The sequence below is a fragment of the Oryctolagus cuniculus genome, chromosome 21, assembly GCF_051225735.1.
Source record: "Oryctolagus cuniculus isolate XC-2025 breed Fujian yellow rabbit chromosome 21, ASM5122573v1, whole genome shotgun sequence".
Classification (NCBI taxonomy): domain Eukaryota; kingdom Metazoa; phylum Chordata; class Mammalia; order Lagomorpha; family Leporidae; genus Oryctolagus; species Oryctolagus cuniculus.
The window spans coordinates 34615186-34640613 of record NC_142887.1 but is presented as its reverse complement, the minus strand read 5'-3'; the positions used below and the strand labels follow the sequence as shown (position 1 = coordinate 34640613).

At 62.8% G+C, this 25428-nt stretch overlaps 2 protein-coding genes across 6 annotated transcripts; one reads left to right on the top strand and one right to left on the bottom strand.

Annotated features, from left to right (window-relative positions):
* The first annotated feature begins 135 nt into the window (after positions 1-135).
* Positions 136-17706, top strand: PRODH (proline dehydrogenase 1). 3 transcript variants are annotated; one of them, XM_089323207.1, is made up of 15 exons: positions 316-441; positions 4763-4951; positions 5145-5353; positions 9321-9355; positions 9816-9965; positions 10595-10659; positions 10867-10983; positions 11336-11415; positions 11789-11870; positions 13256-13348; positions 13427-13573; positions 14208-14383; positions 15278-15376; positions 16947-17035; positions 17125-17706. In XM_089323207.1, the coding sequence occupies exons 2-15, from the start codon at positions 4850-4852 to the stop codon at positions 17310-17312; spliced, it is 1632 nt and encodes a 543-aa protein (XP_089179333.1). In that variant the 5' UTR covers positions 316-441; positions 4763-4849; the 3' UTR covers positions 17313-17706. The 3 variants fall into 3 exon arrangements, with proteins under 3 accessions (XP_008248796.4, XP_089179333.1, XP_089179332.1); XM_008250574.5 differs by lacking the exon at positions 4763-4951 and having other exon boundaries at positions 136-441; XM_089323206.1 differs by lacking the exons at positions 316-441; positions 4763-4951 and adding an exon at positions 3037-3098.
* A 387-nt stretch (positions 17707-18093) lies between these two features.
* Positions 18094-23008, bottom strand: DGCR6L (DiGeorge syndrome critical region gene 6 like). 3 transcript variants are annotated; one of them, XM_089323208.1, is made up of 6 exons: positions 22816-23008; positions 22552-22712; positions 22073-22167; positions 19427-19527; positions 18801-18941; positions 18094-18521 (listed from the first exon to the last, which is right to left on the bottom strand). In XM_089323208.1, exons 3-6 carry the CDS (start codon positions 22146-22148, stop codon positions 18438-18440), a joined length of 402 nt encoding a protein of 133 aa, XP_089179334.1. In that variant the 5' UTR covers positions 22149-22167; positions 22552-22712; positions 22816-23008; the 3' UTR covers positions 18094-18437. The 3 variants fall into 3 exon arrangements, with proteins under 3 accessions (XP_089179334.1, XP_002722794.3, XP_017194190.3); XM_002722748.6 differs by lacking the exon at positions 22073-22167; XM_017338701.4 differs by lacking the exons at positions 19427-19527; positions 22073-22167.
* Between the last annotated feature and the right edge of the window lie 2420 nt (positions 23009-25428).

The following is a 25428-nucleotide window of genomic DNA, read 5'->3' as shown; positions in this document are numbered from 1 at the left end:
GTACTGCGGCGAGCAGCCCGTGGAGCGCGTGGGCGGAGAGGGGGGCGGGGCCTCCAACGGAGGGGCGGGGCCTCTAGCGAAGGGGGCGGGGCCGCGGCGGCGGCGGCAGGGTGGGGCGGGGCCGCAGCGCGTTCTTAAGCGGCCCCGGCGCGCAGGGAGGGCCCCGTCATGGCTCTGAGGCGTGTCTGCTCCGCGCTGCGTTCCGGCGTCCCGCGCCTCGCCCCGCTGTCCACGGCGCCCGCGGCCCGCGAGCAGCCCGCCGCGGGGCCGGGGCCCGTGCCGGAGTGCGGGGCGGCCGAGGCCGTGCGGCCGCCGGTGCCCGCCGTGGATTTCGGCAACGCGCAGGAGGCGTACCGGAGCCGGCGTAGCTGGGAGCTGGCGCGCAGCCTGCTGGTGCTGCGCCTGTGCGCCTCGCCCGCGCTGCTGGCGCGCCACGAGCAGGTGCGCGGGCCGGGGCGGGCGGGCGGGCAGGTGCCCGCGGGGATCCGAGGTGCCAAAACCGCGCGCGGCGGGTGGGGAGCGGTGAGGGGGCGCCTCTGAGCCCCCAGGGAGTCGCAAAAGGGAGGCGTTTCCTGCATTCTCTTTCCGGACCTGGTGAAATTTCCTACTTGTCAGTACTCCCAGCCGAAACCAAAGCCCAGTGTGGTTTTTCATACGCATCCCACTTTGCAGGAAGACCGATGGAGAACTGGGTAGCTGTCACTCCGGTCCAAGGGGAGGTGTTGCAGGTGACTTGTCATAGGTTTCTGACTAGCCACGCCCCACACAGGCCGCCCTGAGCAGGGTTGGGACAAAAATGGGGAAGTGATTCAGGCACCTAACTTGAAACTTTAAAACTGGTAACCCTGGCAAGTGTGAGGGCCTCGTTTTTTGGGGGCGGGCGGGGTGGGGAACAGAACAGTGGCCTGGCGGATCCTGAGTGATCCTGACAGTGTGCGAGGGGCCAGTCGGTGGCGCGGCGGAGCGGGAGGTGTCCATGCAAGTGGTGTGCGTTTCTCCAATGAGACCACGTGGAGGGCCCCATGCTGCACTCCCCTCCCCCTACCCCTGGGAGAACAGAAGCCCTGAGTTAGGTGAGGCCGAGGCAGGTGGGAATGAGGGCAGATGCCCAACAAGGCAGAGTCAGGTGTTGGCCTGGGGGAGCCCAGGATGGTGGCAGCTGTGGCTGTGGGGGTGGGGGCGGGGAGGACGAGGGAGGCCTCTGGAGGTCTTGTGTATCTGTGGCCATGCATGCTCACTCTGTGCAGGAGTGAGCCCCTGCACCCCCGTTCTAACTAGGGTACCGTTGGGTGGCTGGGGGAGAGGGTGTGTTGGCTCTGCTGTCCCTCGGGCACCAGCTCTGGGCAAGCACTGGGGTGCAGGGACAGTGCTGTGGGGACCCAGAGACAACCCTCCCCGGCTCCCCCTTGTGCCCCAGGGGAGAGAAGACTTCTCTGCAGGGTCTGAGCCACTGTCCTGCTGGGGTTGGTGGCCTCAGAGCGGGGTGCTGGGGGAGGTGAGGAAGAGGCTGGGCTGGCCCTCGGCTGCCTTTGCTCACTGGAGATGACCTGATTCGGTGGATTTTGTTGTCTCTCTGTCCTCTGGCCCAGGGGACAGAAGGCCTCCGGTGGCCTGGGAGCTCCCGGTGGGCACGGGCCTCAGGCCCGCTCGGAGGCCTGTCAGGAGCTGAGACTTGGGCCACTGCCTTGGGCCAGGACCCAGCCGGGGCTCCCGCGTGCCAGTGGGAGAAAGGTTTCCAAAAGTCCCGGTGTCCATGGCAGTGGTTCTGAGCCTGCCTGTGAGCCAGGGCAGGGGTTCTGTGGGGGGGAGGGAAGGGAGAGCGGCAATCATTTGTGGCTTTTACGGTCAGACCCTGGAGCAGGGCTCTGCATCCCCAGTGGAGCGTGCTGCTTCTTGGAGAAGAGGGGCGCTGTCCTCGTCTCCTGCCATTCCACTCCAGGATGGTTCTGTGGGTTCTAAAAAAACTATTTTATTTGTTTCTATCTGCTGGTTCACTCCCCAAGTGGCCTCAATGACCAGAGCTGGGTTGATCTGAAGCCAGGAGCTTCTTCCGAGTCTCCCACGTGCCTGCAGGAGTCCAAGCACTTGGGCCATCTTCCATTGCTTTCCCAGGCCACAGCAGAGAGCTGGATAAGAAGATGAGCATCTGGGAATCGAACTGGCATCCATATGGGATGCCGGCACTGTAGGTGGAGGCTCTACCCACTATGCCACAGCACCAGCCCCTGGTTTTGTGTTATTTTACCTTTGGGAGAGACAGAGGTGCAATCCGCTGGTTCACTCTGCAAGCACCCACCATGGCTAGGGCTGGGCCAGGCATTTAGATTCGGAGCTGGGCTGGGCAGGGACCCAGTACTTGAGCTATCCACCTGCTACCTCCCAGGATGCACGCACATGGGCAGGAAGCTGGAATCAGGAGCGGAGCTGAGACTCGAACCCAGGCACTCCGATAAGGGATGCAGACGCTGTAACCACTAGGCCACACAACTCTGCCCCACCAGGATGGTTTTGAAGTAGCTGCTTGGCCTTGGGGTTTAAAATTGCCAGCCCTGCCTGTGTGCCTCTGAGCCACCTCCCCTTGGAGAGCAGGGGTGCCGAGAGCATCCCACCCGCCCTGCCTCACCCCTGCTCCTTCATTTGGTGTTAGCTGTGACAGGGCTGAGTGTTGAGCTAGTTGTGGATTGCAAGAGGTTGGTGGCACAGGTGGCCCCTGCAGGCATGGTTTTTCCTGTGGTTCTCTGAGATCTGGCATCGTCTGGATTTCCTTTCCCGAGGCCAGAGAGAGTTTTTTTCTGGCTCCCAGTTCTGCCCTGCCCGGCCCTGAATTTTTTTTTTAAATAAACATTTTATTCATGTATTTGAGAGGCAGAGATACAGAGAGAGAAGGAAAGACAGAGCTCTTCCATCTGCCGGTTCACTCACCAAATGGCCGCAACAGCTGGAGCTGGGCTGATCCGAAGCCAGGAGTTTCTTCTAGGTCTCCCATGCGGGTCCATGGAACCCACACTTGGGCCATCTTCTACCTTCTCAGGAGTTCAACAGGAAGCTGGATCAGAAGTGGAGCAGCTGGGACTCAAATCGGGAGGCTGGCTTCACAGGTGGAGGCTTAACCTACTACACCACAACACTGGACCTTTTTTATATATATATATATATATATATATTGATTTATTTGAAAGAGTGACAGGGATGGAGACAAAAAGAGATAGAGATATTCTATCTGCTGTTTTAGCCCCCACATGGCCACAACAGCCAGGGCTGGGCCAGGCTAGAGCCAGGAGCCTGGGCCTCCATCCTGGTCTCCCACGTGGGTGGCAGGGGCCCAAGTACTGGGGCCATTTTCCACTTCCTTCCCCAGGCTCATTAGCAGGGGGCTGGGTCAGAAGCAGGAAGCATAGCAGCTAGAACTTGAACAGCCACTCGGATACGGGGCTCTGGGATGCCGGTGGGTGTCGCAAGCGGTGGCTTAACCTGTTGCACTGCCATGCTGGCTCATCCCGCCCCCCCCCCCCCCCGGCCTGGGGCAATCTTTGAGATGTTCAAACCCCTCTTCCCCTCCAGCTACCCCTGCACACCACTCTGGGTGGGGGGAATCAGGATTGCCGTGTCTCCTCCCCTTCCCCCCACACCCCTAACACCCTTCCAGCCATCCGGGTCCCTGGCTAGGGCTTGGGAAGAAGTGGGCGGAGCCCTGCCTTGTCTCAGGTGTCAGCACGTCCATCTTTTTGTTCAAATCCTCTTTATAGAAGAACAAAAAGAGAGAGAGATATACAGAGGCCGAGGGATGCCAGGACCCTGCTCCTCAGGGATGACCCTGCTCCTCAGGGGATGTCCCGTGGGCATGCAGAGGTGGTCTGGAAGTGGCTCCTGGGTGGTTCCAGCAAGGGCCGAGGGGGCTGTGTGTGTCTGTGGTTTGTGTGGGGTTGCACTTGCTAATGGTTTTGCTTAGGGATCATGTCCCAGCTCCCTGGTGCTGAGCAGTGTCTCCTGCTAAGGGAAGGTCCCATCATGTGTCAGGTTCGAAAAACTCCAAGCTTAACCTTTTTTTTTTTTTTTAAGATTTTATTTATTAATTTGAGAGGCATAGGTTCAGACAGAGAGGGAGATGCAGAGAGAAAGATCTTCCATCTGCTGGTTCATTCCCCAAATGGCCACAGCTGAGCCAATCCAAAGCCAGGAGCGTCTTCCCAGTCTCCCACATGGGAGACATTGCAGGGGCCCAAGGACTTGGGCCATCTTCTGCTGCTCTCCCAGTCGCATTAGCAGGGAGCTGAATCCGAAGTGGAATAGCCAGGACTTGAACCGGTGCCCATATGAGATGCTGGTGCTGCAGGCAGAGTTTTAGCCTACTACACCGCAGTGCTGAGGCAGGGTGGGGTCGTGGGCTCAGATGTGCACCGCAGTTCTCTGTGCCCACTCCTTGGCTTGGTGAGCCCTCCTCCCTGGCTCTGGTTAGCAGAGCCCACTCCCCCGCTCCTTTCCTTTTCGGGTCTCTTTTCCTCCTAAGCTGTGAGTGCCTGATCTGTTTCCTCCTGGGGTCCCAGGCTCTAGACTTAATGCTCAGGTTCATTTGCACAAATGCAGGTGGAAATCTGGGCTGTGGGTGCGATGTGACAGCCATAGCAGGCAGCCCCCTGCTGGTCCCAGAGTGAGCACTCCCCTCGCAGGCCCTTGCAGGCTCTGATTTGTTGCTGTGGGCTTCTCCCTCCCCTTGCTCCAGCGGAGCCTGATTCTGTCTCGGTAATACCTGCCTGTGTTACAGATCTCAAAGGGTTGATGCTGTGCCAGGCGTGGCTACAGGGACTTGGTTACAAGCAGACAGTGGAGAACCTGGCCGCTTGCTTTTAGAATGCTGCGTCAGCTCCTCACTCTCCCCCGCGAAATCGCTGCGTGTGATTGTGGACACTGCTGTGAAAATGCCCCTGCACAGGGCCAGTGCTGGGGGCAGCGGGTGAAGCTGCTGCCCGCGATGCCCGCATCCCACACGGGCGCTGGTTTGAGTCTTGGCTGCTCCACTTCCGATCCAGCTCCCTGCTAATGCTCCTGGGAAGGCAGGGGAGGAGACTCCGCGGCAAAGCCGTGGGATGGGGTTGAAGGGTCAGGGGCGGGCGGTGAAACCCGGCGACTTTCCTCTTGCCTTGCAGCTGCTCCACGTGGCCAGGAAACTGTTGGGACAGAGGATGTTTGACAAACTCATGAAGATGACCTTCTACGGGCAGTTTGTGGCCGGCGAGGACCAGGAGTCCATCCGGCCCCTGATCCAGCACAACAAGGCCTTTGGCGTTGGCTCCATCCTGGACTACGGCGTGGAGGAAGACTTGAGCCACGAGGAGGCGGAGCGCCAGGAGATGGAGTGAGGCCAAGTGGATGGGGTGGGTGGGGGCGGGGCCTGGCCTGGCCTGCCGCCAGCCCTCCTGGGTTGGTTCTACCTGGAGTTCTTTTTGTCTTGGCCACGTGCAGGTGACACAGAGCCTGGTGTGACCCCGAGGGTGCCGGGGTCAGGGACAGTGACCCTCCGTCCATCCAGCCCCGCCACCTGGGTCTCACGTGGCTTGTGGTCTAGGAATGGGTTTTGCATTGCAAGTGTTTGAGAAAGGAAAAAAAAAATCAGTGCATAATTCTCCTTTGTGACATGAATCCCGATGGGAAATCCAAGGTGCTTTTATGTGGTTCCCCCAGCCAGGGCTGCCGAGCCGGCTGCTCCTGGCTGCATGCACACACGTAGCCAGCCCTGCCCTGCCCTTGCTTTTCATTCAAGATCTGACCAGCCAGGCGGGTTCTGCCACCGCACCCTGGCCCGGCCCTTAGCCCCCTGGTTGATGGTTTCTTAATTCTGCACGTGGGTCTGCCTGGCCTGCGGGGTGCACCTGCCAGGCCCAGCGCCTGCCCAGGCTCCGTGGAGAAGGGACTGGCAGCCAGGTCACTGGGCAGGGCAGCTCAGAGATTACTGCCTGGCTGTGGGGCGCATTCCCTGGGCAGCGGGCGTAGGGGACAGGGGGCAGGGGGCAGGACAGCATTGCCCTCTGCTACCCATCAGAGCAGCGAGTGACACCTGGGAAGTCCTGGCAAGGCCAAGTCTGTCCTTGGATTTGGAGTTGGGCCCCCCGTGACAGCAGCTGGGCCTGAGCCAGGCCACTCGGGGCCCCAGTGTTTGCCCAGCCCCTCCCCAGGAGAAGGCAGTCACATGAGGCCTCCCGCCTGGGAACGGAATGTCCCCTCTTGTCTCAGCTTGCCCGGCCAGCCTGTTGCTGATTGGTCAGGGCAGCCCAGCCCCTGCCTTGCGATTGGCTTATTTGAAGGTGGGGTGTCCTGCCCCCCTACCCCTCCCTCTCTGTCCCCTCTACCTCCCAGGGAGCCTCCCACTAGGGGACTTGGCCATAACCTTTGCTGGAAGCTACTTGCTGAATACCAGCCAGACCTGGGGCCTCAGCCCCAGGCCGGGTGCAGACTGCTGTTTCATAATCGGTTCCTTCTCTCTCGGGTCTGTCTTCCCAGGGCCATTGCCCGGTGTGTCCCCCACCCCTGCCCCGGCTTGTCACCCATGCCCTCAGGAGCTCACCTCCCTCACCCTCGGAGGTTTTGGGATGTGAGCGGCCGCTCCTTCCTGTTGGGCAAGTTTCCCACCATCTCCCACCTGGGCAAGATGTCGTGGGCTCAGGCCCACCGAGGCGGGTGGGGACAGGGCTGGGAAGCGCCCCCTCCCACATTGGAGCCATCCAGGGGCCTGCAGCTCCCCAGGCACGCCTGGCCAGGAGTATCGGGCCTGCAGGGTCTTGGGTGGGGACTTGCTTCGGTGTCTCTGTGGGAGTGGGGTCTTCCTAACCTCCCCACCCCCTATTCCTGCTCCCAGCACAGGGCCCATGGACTGGACTCCAGAGAGACATGAGGGAGGCCACTGCCCCAAATGAAAGCCCTGGGGTTGGTCTCGGGCCTACTGCTCCCTAACCATGAGCGCAACAGACAGGATGGAGGTGTAGAGGCAGAGTGGCCCCCTGTAAGATACCCAGGCCAGGGAGAGGAACCCCCTTCTGGGGCTGGGGATCCCCCCGGAGCAAGGGACTGGAGTATCATCCTGGTGACAGTCCCGTGTGAGGGCCCCTGGGGGCAGGGCATCTGGCAGGTGTCTGTCCCAGCTGGGCGGCCCTAGGGCTGCCTGGGGCCTTGGCCTTGGCTTTCAGCATGCCCGGGCCAGGTGTCTCCTCAGGGAGGGGCACAGGAGGCAGAGCCTGGGGTGCCCGGGGCAGGTGTGCAGGGAGAATGGGGAACAGGCTTGGCTGAGTGTGGCCTGCCCCTTCCCCTGCCACCTGCTGCCTGCCTCTCAGAGCGGCCAGCGGCCAGCGAGGGGTCTCCCCCACTATTCACTGCCTGCAGCTAGCAAGAGGGGCCAAGGGGACCCTTAGAGTATTTCCACTGCCTTTGCAGATGCGGAATCCCCTCCTCCCCCAACCCCTGGGACTTGGGGTCATTGCTATTTATTCTTCCCCTTGCCTGGGTGTGAGCGGAGGCCTGGAGGGGCTCACAGTGGCCAATGCCAGCAGGGGTTGCACACAGACCACGTCCTGGTGACTGGGTGTGGGGAAGGACTGGGGTGGGAGTGGGGGACCGGAAGTGGGTCCCACAGAGGCTGTGTGGACATAGAACCGTGCTGCATGGACATAGCACCTTCTACTTCTCTGCTGCTGCATCTCCTTGTCCCCACCACTGGGCGGCCTGAGCGACAGCTGCCTGCCCACTCACTGAGCTCCTGTCCCTGGTAGCCGGGTAGGGTGTGGTGCCACCTGGAGGAGTCCCTGACCCCTAGTGGGCCTGGGCCTGGTGGCTGTGACTCCTGGGCTATGATCTAGGCAGTTGTGGCTCAAAGTCCCCCCAGATGAGGGCCCTGGGACTGGCCAGGAGCAGGGACAGGAAGTGGTGGGTGTCCTGGCAGCTGATTTCCTGGCCCCAGGCTGGCTTCAATGGACAGGGGGCAGGGGACAGTGCCATCTGCGGCCCTCCCCTGCCTTCCCCCTTGGCCCCGGGGGCCCGAGGAGCGGAAGAGCCCCCCTTCTTTCCTATGGGTCCTGGGGGAGACCCAGCTGCTGCCGGCTTATTCCTGACACGCATCCTGTATCCGAGAGCCTGGGTTTGATCCCTGCCTGTGGCTTCTGACTCAGCTTCCTGTTCCCGTGCACCGGGGAGGGCAGCAAGTGATGGCTCAAGTCGCTGGGCCACTGTGACCCACGGGGGAGACCTGGGTGCAGTTCTAAGCTGCTGGCTTTGGCCTCACCCAGGGAGTGTGTGCGCACACACACACCCCATACCACCCCCGCCCCGCCCCACTGCTCATACTGTGGGCATTTGGGTCGAGTGACCCAGCAGATGGGGAATCTGTCTGTGCATCTGTCGGGTCAGAACTGAAAATGAGATCCTAGGAAGGCTTCAAGTTGCAAAGTCACATGGGAGACAAGGCTACCACCCACTTGGGCCAGCAGGTTAAGGGGAGCGATGGAATCTATCACAGTACTGAGGCTGGGGCTGGCTGCTGTCGTGAGGATGGGGAGGAGGAGGGGAGAGGGTGTTTGCTGTGGTTCTGCAGGGGTGCTGGGTCCTTGCAGGAGGTCTGGCAGGGGTGGGTGCTGCAGCCATGGGGCAGGGCATGCCAGCGGGCAGCTGGAGGTGGGGTTGCAGCCAGAGCAAGGGGGCCACCCCACTGGATTAGGGAACCATGCCTGCTGGGCAGTTTGCCCCTCTGTCCTGTGCTTTTCTGGGGGAGAGGCACGGACTTCCGCTTTCTTCTAGAAGGTTCTGTGTGCCCTAGGCTCTTCTGAGAATTCTTCCTTTTTTTTTTTTCTTTTTAAGATTTCTTTATTTGAAAGGTAGAGAGGTAGTGAGGTAGAGAAGTCTTCCATCTTCTGGTTCACTCCCCAAATGGCTGCAGTGGCTGGATTTGTACTGATCCGAAGCCAGGAGCCAGGAGCTTCTTCCAAGTCTCCTATGTGGATGCAGGGGCCCAAGGACTTGGGCCATCTTCTACTGCTTTCCCAGGCCACAGCAGAGAGCTGGATCAGAAGTGGAGCAGCCAGGACTGGAACTGGCACCCATATGGGATGCCGGCACTGCAGGTGTTGGCTTTACCGGCTACGTCACAACGCCAGCCCGCAAGAATTATTGTACTCCTTGCTTGCAATGAGGGGCTCCACCCAAATACCCCTTTCCCTGCTCAGAGCTGGTTCCACCCCAGCCCTCTGTCAGGTTCAGGGTCAGGTTCTCTGCCTCCTGGTCACTTGAAGCAGGTGCTGTGACCTTGACCTTTGCCTCTTGTCCCCCCCCCCCCCCCGCAGGTCCTGTACCTCAGAGGCAGAGAAGGATGGCAGTGGTAAGAGTCCCCTGCTGTCCCCAGCCTCAGGCACAGGGGATGCCTGGGCTCGAGACACAAGCCCTGGGGTAGGGGTTGGGTGGCTGAGGCTCCTCCCTGGGTATCTGGTGCATCTGCCAGCACCCTGGCCAGGGACAGGTCCTGCTTTCCTGCACGGTCTTCCCCAGTTGGACCCAATCTTTTCCTTAGGTGCTGGCGGTCCAGGCCTTGGCTGAGGGACCCTGTCTTCCTGGGTGTGAGGCTTAGCCAGGAGGATCGGGGGGCACTCAGGCGGAAGAAACAGCAGGGGCACAGGGAGGGGACAGGAGGGTGGCTCTGCAGCTGGGAGCCTTCAGGCAGCAACAGGGCAGGGGGCCGGGTCCCCGCAGGCCACGCTACCTCGGAGCCTGTTCTGGGGCATCGGGACCCTGGGCAGACGGCAGCGCCTGCACCTGTGTTTAGGCCCTGTCTGCCTTCGCAGGCCTGAGTAAGAGGGAGAAGCAATACCAGGCCCACCCAGCCTTTGGAGACCGCAGGGACGGTGTCATCAGCGCCCGCACCTACTTCTATGCCAACGAGGCCAAGTGTGACAGCCACATGGAGACTTTCCTGCGTTGTATCGAGGCCTCGGGTGAGCCCCCGGGTGCTGCTGGCTACACCTGCCAGGCCCAGCCCAGCCCAGCCCCAGCCCAGCCCCTGGGGGTGTGGATGCTGAGGGGGACAGAGCTCACCCCACGATCCAGCCTTCTCCCAGGTGCTGTGCCTGGATGCAGAGTGCAGGGACGGGGTCCATCTGAGCTGTGTCTTCCCCCACCTGGAGGTTGAGGGCCTGGTCTTAGGAGCTCAAGCCACTTCCTTTGGCATGGGGCAGTGTCTCCCCAGGGCGCCCTCTGCTGGGGTGCAGTGGGATATGAGTTAAGCCAAGCCCTGAGTGGCCCAGCCTATGCCCGGTATGCACCCCTGAGGGTCTTTGCCCTGTAACCCACGCACAGGGCAGGGGCCGGGGAGGGCCTGTGATGCACACAGCTCAGCAGAGGAATCGAGGGTGCGAGGGGACCCTTGGGTCTTGGTGGCACCTTCCTGCCACCGCATGGCAAAGCAGACCCTGCTGAGTCTCCCCTCCCACCTCCATGAGGGTCTCTGGATCGGCCACCAGGCTGGGTAGAGAGCCGTGGTGAGGGACCCTTTGGGGCCAGCAGTGGGCACGGGGTCTCCCTTGGCCTCCCTGTCCACGGCTCTTCCTTTGGCCACTTGTGACAGGTGGGGCCAGCGATGACGGCTTTTCGGCCATTAAACTCACTGCCTTGGGGAGACCCCAGTTTCTGGTAAGTGCCGGAACCTTCCACCCAGAGGGGCTCTGTGAGTCCTCGGGGCTGCCTTCACTGAGCGTGGGTGTGCCTGTGCCTCGGAGGCTGCTGGGGTGGGGCAGGGAGCAGGCTGTGTCCTGGGGGCGGAGGGAGGGGATTCTGTGTGTGGGGCCTGGGGTTGCCTGGGCACGGCCCCCGGAGTGCAGCTGAGGCCTGCGTTTGCAGCTGCAGTTTTCAGATGTGCTGACCAAGTGGAGACGGTTCTTCCACCAAATGGCCGCAGAGCAGGGACAGGCGGGGCGCGCTGCCATGGACACGAAGCTGGAGGTGGCGGCGCTGCAGGTGGGCCAGTCCCTGTCCTGTCCCCTTCTGGGCAGCACCCGGTGTGTGTGTGTGTGCATGTGGAGGGGCTCACGGGAGGGTCGAGCTGTCTGAGGTGGGTTCCAGAGCTGGTCCACGGGTCACCCTGGAGGGGGGGTGGAGCTGGTCTGTGTCGCAGGGAGCGGGGGTGGGGACGGGCATCGGGGGCAGGACCAGGGCTGTGGTGCAGAACCAGGAGCCAGACACAGCGTACCTCATTCATGCCACTGCTGGCTGCTGTCAGAAACAGAGCACCATCGACCCAAGGGGCAGGTGTGCGGAGCGACAGCACTGGCACGTGTCAGCCCTGACCGCTGCCCTCTCGCCTGTCAAGGAAAGCGTCGCGAAGATGGGCATCGCGTCCAGGGTGGAGATCGAAGACTGGTTCACGCCGGAGACCCTGGGGGTGTCTGGGTAAGAGCAGCCCTTTCTCGGCCGGAGCCAGGAACCAGGTCTCCCACGTGGGTGGCGGGGACCCAAGTACTCGGGCCGTTGTCCACTGCCTTCCCAGGTGCATCATAGCAGGGAGCTGAGTTAGAAGTGGAGCAGCTGGGGCTTGAACCGGCACTCATGGGATGCCGCTGTCACAGGCAGCAGCTTAACTTGCTACACCACAACGCCGGGCCCTGGGCTTTCATTTTCATTTTTTTAAATGGAGAACGGCAGTGGCCACTGTGGTGTGTGGGTTTGGTGGGGGGAGGGGCCCCTTTGGGGAGAGGGGTGTGGTCTGGGACTCCCAGTGTGTGGCTATAGCGCCACCTGTCGCCTGATGCACCTGCTCCCGCAGCACCGTGGACCTGCTGGACTGGAGCAGCCTCATTGATAGCAGGACTCGGCTCTCCAAGCACCTCGTGGTCCCCAACGTGCAGGTAATGCTCACCTGCCCACTAACTCCGGGCTCTTCAGGGCGCCGGCTGAGAAGAGAATTCACCTTGCATATGTGGCTCCTGCTGGACCTCCTGGGGACATGGTGTAGTCGGGGCCGCTGTCCGCTGTGGTCCCACGGAGACACCACGTGGCCCAGGGCGATGAACAGTCCCATTAGCGTTCCCAGAGTGCCCGGGGCAGAGACGTGCACTGGAGCCTTGGAGAGGGTGCCGGGAGGACCTCTCCCCCGAGCTTGTCTGTGCTGGTGCATTGAGTCACCCCAAACTCAGGCCTGGGTTGGCTCTGGGTTGATGGGGCTCCTGGGCCCTGGACTCAGAAGGCAGGACTGCCTGGTGGCCACCGAGTGTGACACCAATTGCAACGTGACATCCCAATCGCAGTGTCTGGAGGCTGATGGCCGGCGCCCGTGGGGCTTCCTCCCGACGCGGCGCCTCTGTTCTCAGGGCGCATGCCCGTTCCCCAAGATGTGAGCTGGGTGGACACTGTGTTGCCTTTCCTGGCCTGGCCCCAGAAGTGCCGGGACATCACGTCTGCCACGTTCCGTTTGTCCTGAGGCTGGCCCGTAGTTAGAGGGAGAGGAATGAGACTCCCTGCACCTGTGGGTGGGATGATCGGAGACCACGGCAGGCTCACGGGCCGTCGGCGACATTGCGTGTGCATGTGGCCAGGCTGCTGCTGCGAGCTGGTAGAGGGGAATTGACTGGGAGCTCCCGGCACTGCACAGGGCCCACCCCCCGCCCCGGGTGGTAGCTCCCGGCACTGCACAGGGCCCACCCCCCGCCCTGGGTGGTAACTCCCGGCACTGCACAGGGCCCACCCCCCGCCCCGGGTGGTAGCTCCCGGCACTGCACAGGGCCCACCCCCCGCCCCGGGTGGTAGCTCCCGGCACTGCACAGGGCCCACCCCCCGCCCCGGGTGGTGAGTGCCTGCCGCCGCCCTCCCCATCCCCAGCTCCTCGAAGGCCACATCTTTGTCCCTGCTCCAAGTGCACCCCCAGCCTGTTGTACCTGCTGTCACCATGGGTTCCTCTCTGAGGCCCTTTCTCCCTCCTGTTTCATTGGGTGGTGCTTTGCATGGTACAGGAGCAGAAGGGGGTCCTCGCCCACAGCTGTGGGACCCTCTGAGGGTCCTGCAGAGGCCGTGGGGGGCCCAGGGTAGGGCATGACTGATGCATGCGGGGTGGGGGAGGGGCAGGCCCAGGTGGTCCCCCGAACCTGTGTGAAGGGGTGAGTGGGTGCTCAGGGTCTGAGGGGCTGCTACGATGACAGGGATGGGCCTGGCCTCTAGGTGGAGCTGGTGGGGCCCTGCTGGTGGCCTCACCGCACGCTGCTCCCCGCCCCCTCCCCACCCCTCCCCTGGGACCCAGACAGGGCAGCTGGAGCCCCTGCTGTCACGGTTCACCGAGGAGGAGGAGATGCAGATGACCCGGATGCTGCAGAGGATGGACGTGCTGGCCAAGGTAGGGCCAGGTGCACGGCGGGTGCCGAGGGTGGGCACCTGCCGGCCTCGCTCGAGCCGTAATTCTCTGCCCCTTCAGAAAGCCACAGAAGTGGGCGTGCGGCTGATGGTGGACGCCGAGCAGTCCTACTTCCAGCCGGCCATCGGCCGCCTGACACTGGAGATGCAGCGCAAGTTTAACGTGGAGAAACCACTCATCTTCAACACCTACCAGTGCTACCTCAAGGCAGGGTCGCTCCCCTTCTCCCGCCCCAGCCCGCACTCCAGGGCTCCGCTCCAGCCTCACCTGTGTGCCTGGGACTTGGCCACACCCAGGTCGGGCGCCCCTAGCCCGAGCCCAAGCAGGGGGCTCTTGGGACGGCCAGTGCAGGGAGCAGGCTGTCGCCCAGAGGGCTCCGTGGGTGGGTCGTGCGTAACAGAGCTGACCTCACTCAGCCTGGGCCCCGGCAGCTGCGCCTGGCCCTGCAGGGGAGACTGAGGCTGGGGTCCCTGAGCAGGTGAGCGGGAAGCAAGGCCTCCTGGAGCCCTGTCCCCAGCGCCTGCTCTGGGCCTTGGGACCCAGGCAAGAGTGTTTAGTGGGGAGGAAGCCGGAGGAGCCCTGTCGGAGTCTGGTGTTCCTTGAACCCCAAATCACAAAAGCTTTCTGGGAATGCATTTCTCTTGCCTCAGAGGTTGTTGTCATTGTCGCTGTTTGGGGACAGAAGTCAGCCATGCTACCCAGCCCTGTCTCCCAGGTTCCCTGAGCTGTGCCCCCTTCCTCAGGCAGCTGCTGCCTGGCCTGGGTGCCCTCAGCTGACTGGGCCCTAGGAACACCTGTCCTGGTTGTCGCGGCTCAGCCGCTTCTCCACCGGCCCCCGCAGGACGCCTATGACAACGTGACGCTGGACGTGGAGCTGGCCCGCAGGGAGGGCTGGTGTTTCGGGGCCAAGCTGGTACGAGGCGCCTACATGGCCCAGGAGCGTGCCCGGGCCGCGGAGATCGGCTACGAGGATCCCATCAACCCCACGTACGAGGCCACCAACGCCATGTACCACAGGTGCACTTCCGGGGGCGGGACCTGGGGGACTGGGGAGCCATTTCACGCTGTGGTCAGACTCCTCTCTGGGGACCAGGCCTCCAGAAGCAGCAAGGGGAGGGGTGTGTTCTGAGGCCAGAACTTTTCTGGGTCACTTTCTCGAAATCATTAAGGCTTTTCCTTTTTTTTTTAAATTTATTTATTTGAAAGGCAGAGTTGGGAGGGTACGGGGCGGGGGGGGGGGGAGAAACAGGGAGAGAGAGAGAGAGGGAGAGAGAAAGGGAGAGATCTTCCATCTGTTGGTTCACTCCCCAGCTGGGGCTGAACACAGGAGCCTGGAACTCTATCTGGGTCTCCCACAAGGGTGCAGGGGCCTAAGCCCGGGCCATCTGCCACTGCTTTCCACGCATGTTAGCAGAGCTGGATTGGAAGAGGAATAGCCAGGACTCATACCAGCACTCACATGAGATGCTGGTGCAGCAGGTGGCGACTTAGCCCCTGCACACTGTATCAGCCCCAGGTTTTCTCCTTTTTAAAACCTAGAACAGTGTGCTTGAAAACAAACTGGCCATGGTACCCCAGCGCTCCCTGCTGCCTAATTCACACCGGTGGAGCCTGGTGGTCCTGCACCTGCTTTTCAGGCTGCTTGTCTTGGTGATGTTTTTATGCAGCGTGATGCCGGGGACACTGCACCCCAGCAGCCCCCACGTGGGCTGTGTAGTCCCAGACATTGCTATATCCCAGCAGTGCATTACCCTCTGAGGGGTGGGGGAGGGTGGACAGGTGCTGTCTCTGTCCCCTCGGATACGGCGCACTGCAGGGCCCTGGCCTGGCCCAAGGCCTCCTTCCGGTGCAGGGCCAGCAGGGAGGGTGGCAAGTGGACCTCAGGCTGGGCTCATACAGCCCTCTCCTCAGGTGCCTCAATTACGTCTTGGAGGAACTGAAGCACAACCCCAGGGCCAAGGTGATGGTGGCCTCCCACAACGAGGACACGGTTCGCTTCACGCTGCGCAGGTAGGCCCTGCCCTGAGTCTGTGGCTGGCAGAGGGGGCCACGGCCTGGGCTCGGGGGTGCTCAGGTCTGCAGGGGCTGCACTGTGGGAGATAAGGCAGGTACTAGCAGCTTCAAAAATGAATAAAAAAACATCATTAGGCGATTTCAACAGCTTATTGACATGCAATGGATAGACCCGGCGTTAAATCTGAGTCCCCTCCCGAGACCCCTCCAGTGCACGGCCTCATTTTATAACGTTTCCCGGAACGTTTTAAGCAGCGCTTGGAATGGGATATAGCTTGTTCCCGCCTTAAAAGCTTGTCCGCGTGGAGCACAGCTCTGGCAGGATTCTAACGAGTCCAACGCAGAAAGGAGTTACAGCAGGTTCTCCAGTGCCCACCTCACGCCCCAGCCCCAGGGGCACCTGCGCCAGGCCTCTTATTTCCTGTACCTCTCTCGGTCTCCACCTTCCTGGGGTGGGAGAGCTCAGGTCCCAGCCCGGGGGGCGGTGGGCAGTGGGCAGGTGCAGCAGGTGTGCTAGGTCTGGTGCTCGGGTCTAGGAAGCTGGGGGTTACCGGGTGGGAACCATCAGCACGTAGCTCCTGTAAACCCTAGGAAGTTACTAAGATCCTACAAGGGGAAGTGTGAAGATAGGACTTGGGTACCCCCACCCCCGTGCCAAGGTCTAAGCTGTGCTAACAGAATGTGAACCATGTCTGGACTTTAAAACTTCTAGTCACATGAAATTAATGATTTTTCAAAAACTGAATTTCATCTTAAAAAAAAAAAAAGATTTATTTATTTATAAGACAGTTAGAGAGGCAGAGACAGAGAAGTCTTTCTGCTGGCTCACTCCCCAAATGGCTGCAACAGCCAAGGCTGGGCTGGGCCAGGCCAGAGCTGGAACTCCACCCGGGTCCCCCATCTGGGTGCAGGCACCTGAGGATCTGGGCCATCTTCTACTGCTTCCTCAGGAGAATTAGCAGGGAGCTGGATCTCTAGGTAGAACAGCTGGTGCCCATATGGGATGCCGCGTTGCAGCAGGCGGCTTAACCTGCTGTGCCACCACACCAGCCCCTCAATAGTGTGTTTTAATTAGCCCAGTGCATACGCAATCTCACGCCTTCACGTACTGTAGAAAAGCAGTGCACCAGTTGCATTTTTACTGTGCATGGAGTTGTGAACATTTCATGTGGCGGCCCAGCCTCTGCCCTTGACACCGCTGTCCCTCAGAGTGGCTGCCTGCTGAGGGCCTGAGCTGCCGTCGCTGGGGCAGGCCAGCTGTGGGGAGGGGCAGCACGGGAGGCCAGTGGGAGGTCGAATTTCCCTGGATCAGGGGCAGGCTGCTGGCCGGGTCTGTCCTGTGCAGCTGGGGAGGGAGGGAGAAGGAGGGGGCCTTGCTGGCCATGGGCAGCCCAGCTGGGTCCTGCTAGAAGCAGCCCGGCTGCAGAGCCCATACCCTGGTCCTACCCCACGGGGCGCAGAGGCTACAGTGGGTGGCGGCGGGGCGGGGGGCAGTGTGGCAGTAGCAAGGCGGGCTGGGAGCTAAGGCAGGAGCCCCACGTTGCCCTGGGGCCCTCACTGCTGACAGGATGGAGGAGCTGGGCCTGCATCCCGCCGACCGCCAGGTGTACTTCGGGCAGCTGCTGGGCATGTGTGACCAGATCAGCTTCCCCCTGGGTAAGCCAGGCCTCCCTGGGTTGGGAGGTGCTGGGGGAGGGCCTCCAGGTGGTGCCGGGGACTCACGGCCGCCTGGGCCCTGTGTGCAGGCCAGGCGGGCTTCCCCGTGTACAAGTACGTGCCCTACGGCCCCGTGATGGAAGTGCTGCCCTACCTGTCGCGCCGCGCCCTGGAGAACAGTGGCTTCATGAAGGGCGCCCAGCGGGAGCGGCAGCTGCTCTGGCAGGAGCTCCAGCGGCGGCTCCGCACTGGCAGCCTCTTCTCCCACCCGGCCTAGCGCCCACCAGGTCGCCGGCCACCGCCAGCCCCCTGCTACCCGAGGCCTCCACACTCCGCCTCCTCCAGCTGTTTTCCAGGGGCCTTTGGCCTGGGTGGGCCCGGGCTGTTCGTACAGCTGCACCCGCACCCCCCCCGATTCTTGTTTGTGCACCCGAGGCGTCCAGGCTGCTGGAGGGTGGGGCGGTCAGGCGTGGGCCGTGTCTGACACCTGCGAGGGCTTCAACTGTGCTTCCAGGGAGTGGGCATGGCGCCCCACCTCTGCATCCCCCCACGTCCTCGACCCCAAAGGACCAACCACCACCTGCCAGGGTCTGAGCCATAGCCCCCAAGCCCTGTGGGTGTGCAGTGGGCTGGCTGGGAGCCTGCCAGGTCAATAAACTGCTGTTCTCCTAGCTGCGAGGTCTGTATCCCAGCAAGGGGGCCCTGCGTAAGGTCAGCTCTGGCAGAGGAGGAAGTGGCTTGGAAGGAGGAAGTGGCTTGGAAGGAGCAGTGGCAGTTGCGGGCCCTGGGGGTGGGGCAGCAAAGACCCAGCCAGCTGGGGAGCTGGACACCCCTCCGCTAACTCCGTAACCCAGGGTCCAGAGGGGCCCGAGGGCTCCGCTGTGTGGGCAGGGTGCGTGCAGATGCTCCTAGGGCTGCCCCTGCACGGGTCCTTAGTGCTCCGTGTCCTTCACCCCGACAGCACCAGTCCAGCCCCCTCAGGGACCGGGGCCAGGCCTCTGCCCCAGCGTGGCGGCTGCCTCAGGAGGGCCGTTCTCTGAGCTGCCACACAAGCCACGTGCAGGCCTACCTGAGGCACCTTTATTTCTCTGGGTCACACGGGCGCCCAGCTTGGCGCCCCTCGCCCTGGGAGCAGAAGCAGCAGAAGCCCGGGGCTTGGGGGAGGTCCAGCTGGCCTGTGGGGAGAAGGAACCTCCAGGAGCCCTCTCCGCCGAGTCCTGGGGCAGGCGCCGGCTGTGCCTTCCAGTTAGGACACCAACCTTGCGTTTGTACAGAAAAACTCAGTCAGGCAGCCGGGGGCCACCGGCCTCAGTAGGGCGACCCCTGCAAGCGGCTGGGAAAGCGGTGTCCACGCCTCAGGGGAGGAGCTGGGCAGCGGGCAGCCAGCAGGGAGCCCGCCTGGTCACAGGGCCGCCTTCCCCGCCTGGCAGCCCCTCTGCTGCAGCTTCCGGATGAGTTCCAACAGGTTCATCTGCAGCGTCAGCTCCTGGGAGGCAGAGGGGACTGGTGAGGGCTACAGTGACCTGGTCTCCCCTGGCCACTGCCCCGTAGCCTAGACCAGGAAGGAGAGAAGCTGGGTCTCTGCCCCAGGAGGCCCAGGCATGGTGGCACTGTTCCTGGGGCCAGCAGGGCCAGCCTCCGTGCTGGGCTCAGCACAGAAACCCTTCCCGGGCCCTAAGTCCCATCTCGCCTGTGCCCCTGCCCCGGGCCTGGGGTGGTAAGAACCCCAGGTGGAAGCCACCAGGCTGCAGGCCCCGGGGCTGACCTGTGGGTTGGTGGTCACGTAAAAGCCGGCCACGCCAGCCTTCTCCAGTGTGCTCTGCTGGTCGGCCACCTTGCGGTCCAGCTCCAGCACGATCTTCCGGTCCATCGCCCGCTGTTCCTCGCGGATCCGGTGCTCCACCGCCTGCCACGGGAAGGCAGCGTGAAGGCGGCTCTGGGCTCGGTCCCCTCCCCCGCCCCATTCCTGCCTGCCACCTTCTCCCTGCCCCCTCACCCATCCCCAGTATCCTTGTCAATCCCTTCTCTGTGTCAGGCCAAGTGGCTTGGGGCTGACCCCAAATGCCTCTCTGCAGACCCCTCCTACCCCATAGGTTGTGGGTTACCTGCTGGTCTCCCTGGAACAAGGACGGCCCCTTCCTGGCAGGTCCTGCCCCCCCCCCCGGCACCTGCTCTGTGCAGGCCCAGCCTACAAGCAGCCCCTGTCTGGGGGCAGGGGAATTGCAGAGGAGGCTTCAACCTCCACCCAGCCCCCACAGGACAGCCGTGTGCTGGGACTCACTGGGCCTCTGAGGCCTCCCAGAGCGGCCCCCAGCTCCCAGAGCCACCTGGGACCTTCAGGCGGCGCCCACAGGAGGAGCCAGGCCCAGCCGCCCTTCCTGTACCCCCTACCTCCAGCTCCCGCTGCTGGGCCGCCTGCAGCACGGGCAAGTTGTGGGGCCGGCAGGCCTGCTGGGCTTCCTGGTGCTTCTGCCGCAGCGCCTGTTTGAGCACTGGGAGGGGTGAGGGCCGTCAGCAGGTGGGCTGAAGAGGGGCCCACAGTGCCTGCCCCTGCACGCCGGCCAGAGTGGCCAGGCCGAAGGGGTACACAGGGAGCCCCATCTTGTGACCCCCTGGCCCAAAGCCCTGCTCTGGGAAGCGGGGCAGGACCCCAGCTGCTCCCTGCCCCTAGGGGTGGGCCCTCAGTAGCCCCAGGCTCGGCCTCACCCAAGACACATTCTTCTCTCCATCAGTGAGGTCTTAGGGGTGGGGGTGGGGTGGGGGTGGGGCAGGGAGGGCTGGCGTGGGCTGGACCAGAGCTGCAGCCTGGGGGCTTCTGGCTCGGCTGGCCACGAGAGGCCAGTTCCGTATGTGCCTGCCCCTTCACCCATGGGGACACTCAAACCGTCCAGGAGGACACCAGGGACAAAGGCGGAGTAGAATGGGCGCTGTGCCAGGGCATGGGCCCCTGCTCCAGCCTTGGGGCTGGTGTCCAGAAGCTGTGGCTCCCGACCCCGGCACAGCAGTGGGGGAGGGGGCTCTGTGTGGGGGAGTCTGTTGCTCACCCATGGCTGGGCCGTGACACAGATGGGGGCAAGGCGTCCAGTCCCATGGGCATGGAGAGAGGAGGGTACCGAGGGGTGAAAACAATGCAGGTCACAAAGACGTGGCTATGTCTGGCTGCCCCTGGGGAGAGCCCCCTGCTCCGCCTGTCCCTGCACACACCTCGGTGATGGCACCGGCCACAGGGAACATGTTTGAAGCCAGGAGCCCTGCAGTCATCTCCATAAACAGGAACAAGAGACTCCTGTGTGGCCGGGCAACGGTGCCACACCAGGAGGACACAGGCCGCTGGGAAATGGGTCAGCAGGGAAACGTCACCTCCACTCCATTTATCCACCCTCAACTCCCAGATTCCACAGGGTGAGCACCCGCGAGGGGGAGAGCTGCTGGCTGCCCCCGCAGAAGGGGCCTGGCCTTGGCAGTGGCCATGGAGAGCAAGGAAGGCGGCAGCAGCCAATCACACCTGCTGACACAGGACGGTGGCGAGGCCTGGCCATCGCCAGCTGCCACAGAATGGGGCCAGAGCCTTCCAACGCACAAGCAGCGAAGGGTCCAGTTTCCAGACACTCTCCTGCTGAAGGGAGACTGTGCCAGGCTCCTGGCTTCGGCCTGGCCTGGCCCAGCCCTGGCTGTTGCAGCCATGTGGGGAGTGAACCAGCAGATGGAAGACACGAGCGCTTTGCAAGACTGACCAGAACACTTTCCAGCTCGTCCTGTGATGCCAGCCTCACCCTGGCACCCAGGTTTCACAGACCAGTGTCTGTATGAACCTAGAGGCAAACGTTCTTTTTTTTTTTTTTCTTTTTTGACAGGCAGAGTGGACAGTGAGAGAGAGAGAGACAGAGAGAAAGGTCTTCCTTTGCCGTTGGTTCACCCTCCAATGGCCGCCATGGCCAGCACGCTGCAGCCGGCGCACCACGCTGATCCCATGGCAGGAGCCAGGTGCTTCTCCTGGTCTCCCATGGGGTGCAGGGCCCAAGCACCTGGGCCATCCTCCACTGCACTCCCTGGCCACAGCAGAGAGCTGGCCTGGAAGAGGGGCAACCGGGACAGAATCCGGCACCCCGACCGGGACTAGAACCTGGTGTGCCGGCGCCGCAAGGTGGAGCATTAGCCTAGTGAGCCGTGGCGCCGGCGAGGCAGACATTCTTAACGAGAGATGAGCACATTGGGGCAGGCGCTGTGGCGCAGTAGGTTAATCCTCCGCCTGCAGCACCGGCATACCATACGGGCGCTGGTTCTAATCCCGGCTGCTGCTCTTCCGATCCAGCTCTCTGCTGTGGCCTGGGAAGCACTGGAAGATGGCCCAAGTCCTTGGGCCCTGCACCCTCATGGGAGACCAGGAAGAAACACCTGGCTCCTGGTTTCAGATGGGTGCAGCTCCGGCCGTTGCAGTCATTTGGGGAGTGAACCCTCGGATGGAAGACCTTTCTCTCTGTCTCTCTCACTGTAACTTTACCTCTCAAATAAATAAATAAAATCTTAAAAGAAAAAAAAAAAAACACCTAACGTCCCCATAAAGGACAATCAACCCGTTCCAGTAGAATTCATCCCAGGATAAATTTATCCCAGGAATGCAGCTGACCCTAGGAATTCAAAAACCAGAGTAAGAGAAGAACCACCTGAGCTCTCAACAGATGCTGTGAGGGTGTGACAGCTGTCTCCCACGCCTGGTAGAAACACACAGATGCTGGGACAGAAGGACTCAGCCTGGGGCCCCCCAACACCAGGCGGAACTTTCTGGACCAACGCTTAAACCGTATCTAATTGTGCCTCGCCTGCTGTTCAGGCTACAGGATACACAAAGTGGAGAAAGCGGCCAAGTGACAGCGCAACAGACCCAGAGGCAGGGACCGGTCTGCCCTGGCCTCTCCGGAGTCCCCCGGGTAGAGACCAAAATTACCCAATGCACTGTCTGGACCTAGCCTGGCTCCTTGCTTACAAGTCCCCCAGCAACTGGGGAGGTCAGGAAGGGTTGGGTCCTGAGACACCTACAACGGTTCGTTTCCCGGGAGGATGCCCTGCGTGGTGATGCTGACAGCGTCCCTGTCCCAGCCGGCCGGCTCTCCATTCTGGGCTGGCCCCCAGAGCTGCTTGAAGACAGGGCGGTGTATCAGCAGAAAACACAAAAAACAAACCAAAAAAACCACAACTACTCCAGCCACAGATGTCAAAAGTGCTGGGTTGAGAACCGCAGTCCTCAGGGATGCCCAAGTGCTGTGGTGTCCCGCAGAGCAGGCCAAAGGCGACCCTCCCCGCGGCGCCGCCAGGCGGTCCGCTCGTGGGCCGACCAAGCACCAGGCCTCGAGATATCCTGCCCGGGAGCGGGTGGGGGCACCGGGAAGCCCGAGGAGGGGGATTCTGCGCGTCCCGGCAGGCAGGGGGCTGGGGGAAGCACAGCCAGGCAGATGCACCTGCCGCCCCGGAGCTGGCCAGTCCCGGGCCCCCTCCCGGGCGACGCGCCCCCCGCGCACCTCGGTGCTCGTTCTGTAGCCGCAGGCGCTGGTTGTACAGGCTCTTCTCGGTCAGGTGCTGGATCTCCAGGAGCCCCTGCACGATCTCGAACACGGTGCCGTCGAGGAGCGCCAGGGCCAGGTCGCTGAGCGTCGTGTAGGACAGGCGCTGCTGGAAGGAGCTGCGGGCACCAGAGGGGGCGCGGTGAGCGCGAACGGGGTTCCGCCCGCCCCGGCTGCCCGCTGCACCCGCTGCACCAGCCTCGCCAGCCCGCAGCCGCGCACCTGGGCAGCTCCTTGACCAGGTTCTGCAGCGCCGACAGCAGCTGGTAGTGCCGCTCCTGCTGCCGAGTCCCGTCCGCCGCCTCCTCCAGGGCGCCCGCGTAGCGCTCCATGGCGCCCGCGCCCTCCAGGCAGCGTCTCGGCGGTGCCCCTACAACAGTCCACGGCGCGGCCCCCTCACATCCACCCTGGGCGCGGCGCGGCCCGCCCCCTGACGTCCGTTCCGAGCGCGGCGTGTCCCCGCCCCTTGACGTCAGTCTTGAGCGCCGCGCGCCCGGCTCCGCCCCGCCCCTCCGCGGAGGCTCCTGGGAGAATACTGCTAGTGCCTCCTCCGACCGCGACGCCCAGTCCCGTCGCGGGATTTTGAAGAGTTTCGTGTTGCTCGTAGGGTCTGCGGCGGCCGCAGTCGCGCCACCTCCAGCAGTCGTCTGTCGTTCCTGTCCTCCCGTGGCCCCACCGCGCGGGGTGAGAGGTCAAAGGCCAAGGCCCAAAAGAACTCGGTCTCGTGCATCGTCAGAGGCTAGGCAGAGGCGGCACTGGGGTCGGCCCCATGCCCTGCTGGGGCGCAGACTGTGCCCGCTTCCTGGGCAGGACGTCTGGGTCACTGCTCCGTGCCCCAGGCCTCGCCCCCTCTGCCGCCGTGCAGGGCGCCGGGTGTCTGGTGCGTAATCAGCCCAGCCTAGAGCGGCCATCCGTGCAGCGCACTGGACAAGGACGCAGGTGCAGAGGCCCCGGGGCTGAAGACCAGCACGGCAGGGCTACGGAAGGGGCGGGCGTGGGGCCGGGCAGTGCCAGTCGGGAGGCTCCTAGAGCCGTGCTGCTCGGGGGGCCGTGTGAGATGGCCTCCGTTCGCCTCAGGGGACACTGCCGGGAAGAGGCGGCAGTGTCCAGCTGGGGTCACACTGGCGTTCCTACTCGGCCTCTACCTCTCTCCGGAATGTCTTTAGCGGCCTGGGCCAGGACCACCCCCTCTACGCAGCCTGAAACTAGGAACCAGAGGGATAATAATAAATGGCCTCCCGGTTGCCCCTCTTCCAGGCCAGCTCTCTGCTGTGGCCCGGGAGTGCAGTGGAGGATGGCCCAAGTCCTTGGGCCCTGCACCTGCATGGCAGACCAGGAGAAGCTCCTGGCTTCGGATCAGCGCGGTGCGGCCACTGGGGGGTGAACCAACGGCAAAGGAAGACCTTTTTCTCTGTCTCTCTCACTGTCCACTCTGCCTGTCAAAATATAAGTGGCCTCAGGCCATCTCCATGGAGTATAGAAGGTGGGGCCACACCCCTGAGCTGGAGATGCATGCTGCACCCTGCCCCCTGAACCCCCAGGGAGTGGTGGGAGCCGAGGTGCGGCTCTGACGCTCGTGGGAGTGGAAGCTGCGGCGGCTGGCCACAGGACCCGGCTGGGACTGGGATGGGGGGAGGTAGGCCTGGGGATGGGGTGGGCGTGGGGGGCGGGGACCAGCAGTATGGTGAAGGCACAGAATTCTGTCTGGGCCCGCCTTCCCCGGGTGCGCTGCTCCACCTATGAAGGGCACCCACAGGGGCAGGCTGCGCAGCAAGGATCTGTGTGCAGGGGCGGGCCGGAGGACGTCCTCTAGTCCCCTCCCGGGCTCTGGGTCAGCGGGTGGGGTGGGCTCTGTGAGCTGCACCTGGAGTGGCACAGGCCTGGGTCTGGACGCCGGCCCTTAGGCTTGCTCACTGTTGATGCAGAAGGGTCCCCACTCCACCCCGTCTGACCTGAAGCAGCTCCCACAAGCAAGCACGTGGGAAGGGTAACCCTTGGGCAGGACTCCTGGGCCACGTCTGGGTGGGGTGAGGGAGCCCAGGGATGGGAGGTAGGGGCACCATCTCACTGGGAGGTGTGAGGGCAGGACATGGAACTGGGAGTGGGTAAGGCAGAGGCACCGTGCCCTCCTGGGAGGGGCCGTGGGAGCCTGGTCAGGGGTTAACATGGCCCCTGAGCATAGCTCCTGCCTACATGGCAGGTGGCGAGGGAGTAAGGTTCCCGCCATGTCCCACCTGCTGTGCTACTGCTGACAAATGTTGAGTTTTAGAGGAAGGGGGTGGTATTGAAACTGGCAACCCAGTTAGTGGCCTTGTTACTACCGGAAGTGTTTGCTGAGGCTAAGAACATCGCTACTAAAATCCACAAGTGGGGCCGGTGCCGCGGCTTACTAGGCTAATCCTCCGCCTAGCGGCGCTGGCACACCGGGTTCTAGTCCCGGTCGGGGTGCCGGATTCTGTCCTGGTTGCCCCTCTTCCAGTCCAGCTCTCTGCTGTGGCCTGGGAGTGCAGTGGAGGATGGCCCAAGTGCTTGGGCCCTGCACCCCATGGGAGACCAGGATAAGTACCCGGCTCCTGGCTTCGGATCAGCACGGTGCGCTGACCGCAGTGCACCGGCCGCGGTGGCCATTGGAGGGTGAACCAACGGCAAAGGAAGACCTTTCTCTCTGTCTCTCTCACTGTCCACTCTGTCAAAAAAAAAAAAAAAAAAATCCACAAGTGAGTCAGCCCCAGCCGGGAGGGCTGCTGCCGCCAGTGCAAGTGGCTCGCTCCTCTCTAAGGCCCCTGCCTGTCTGACCTTCCAGACGGGGGCAGGTGAAGGCCAACAGCCACTGGC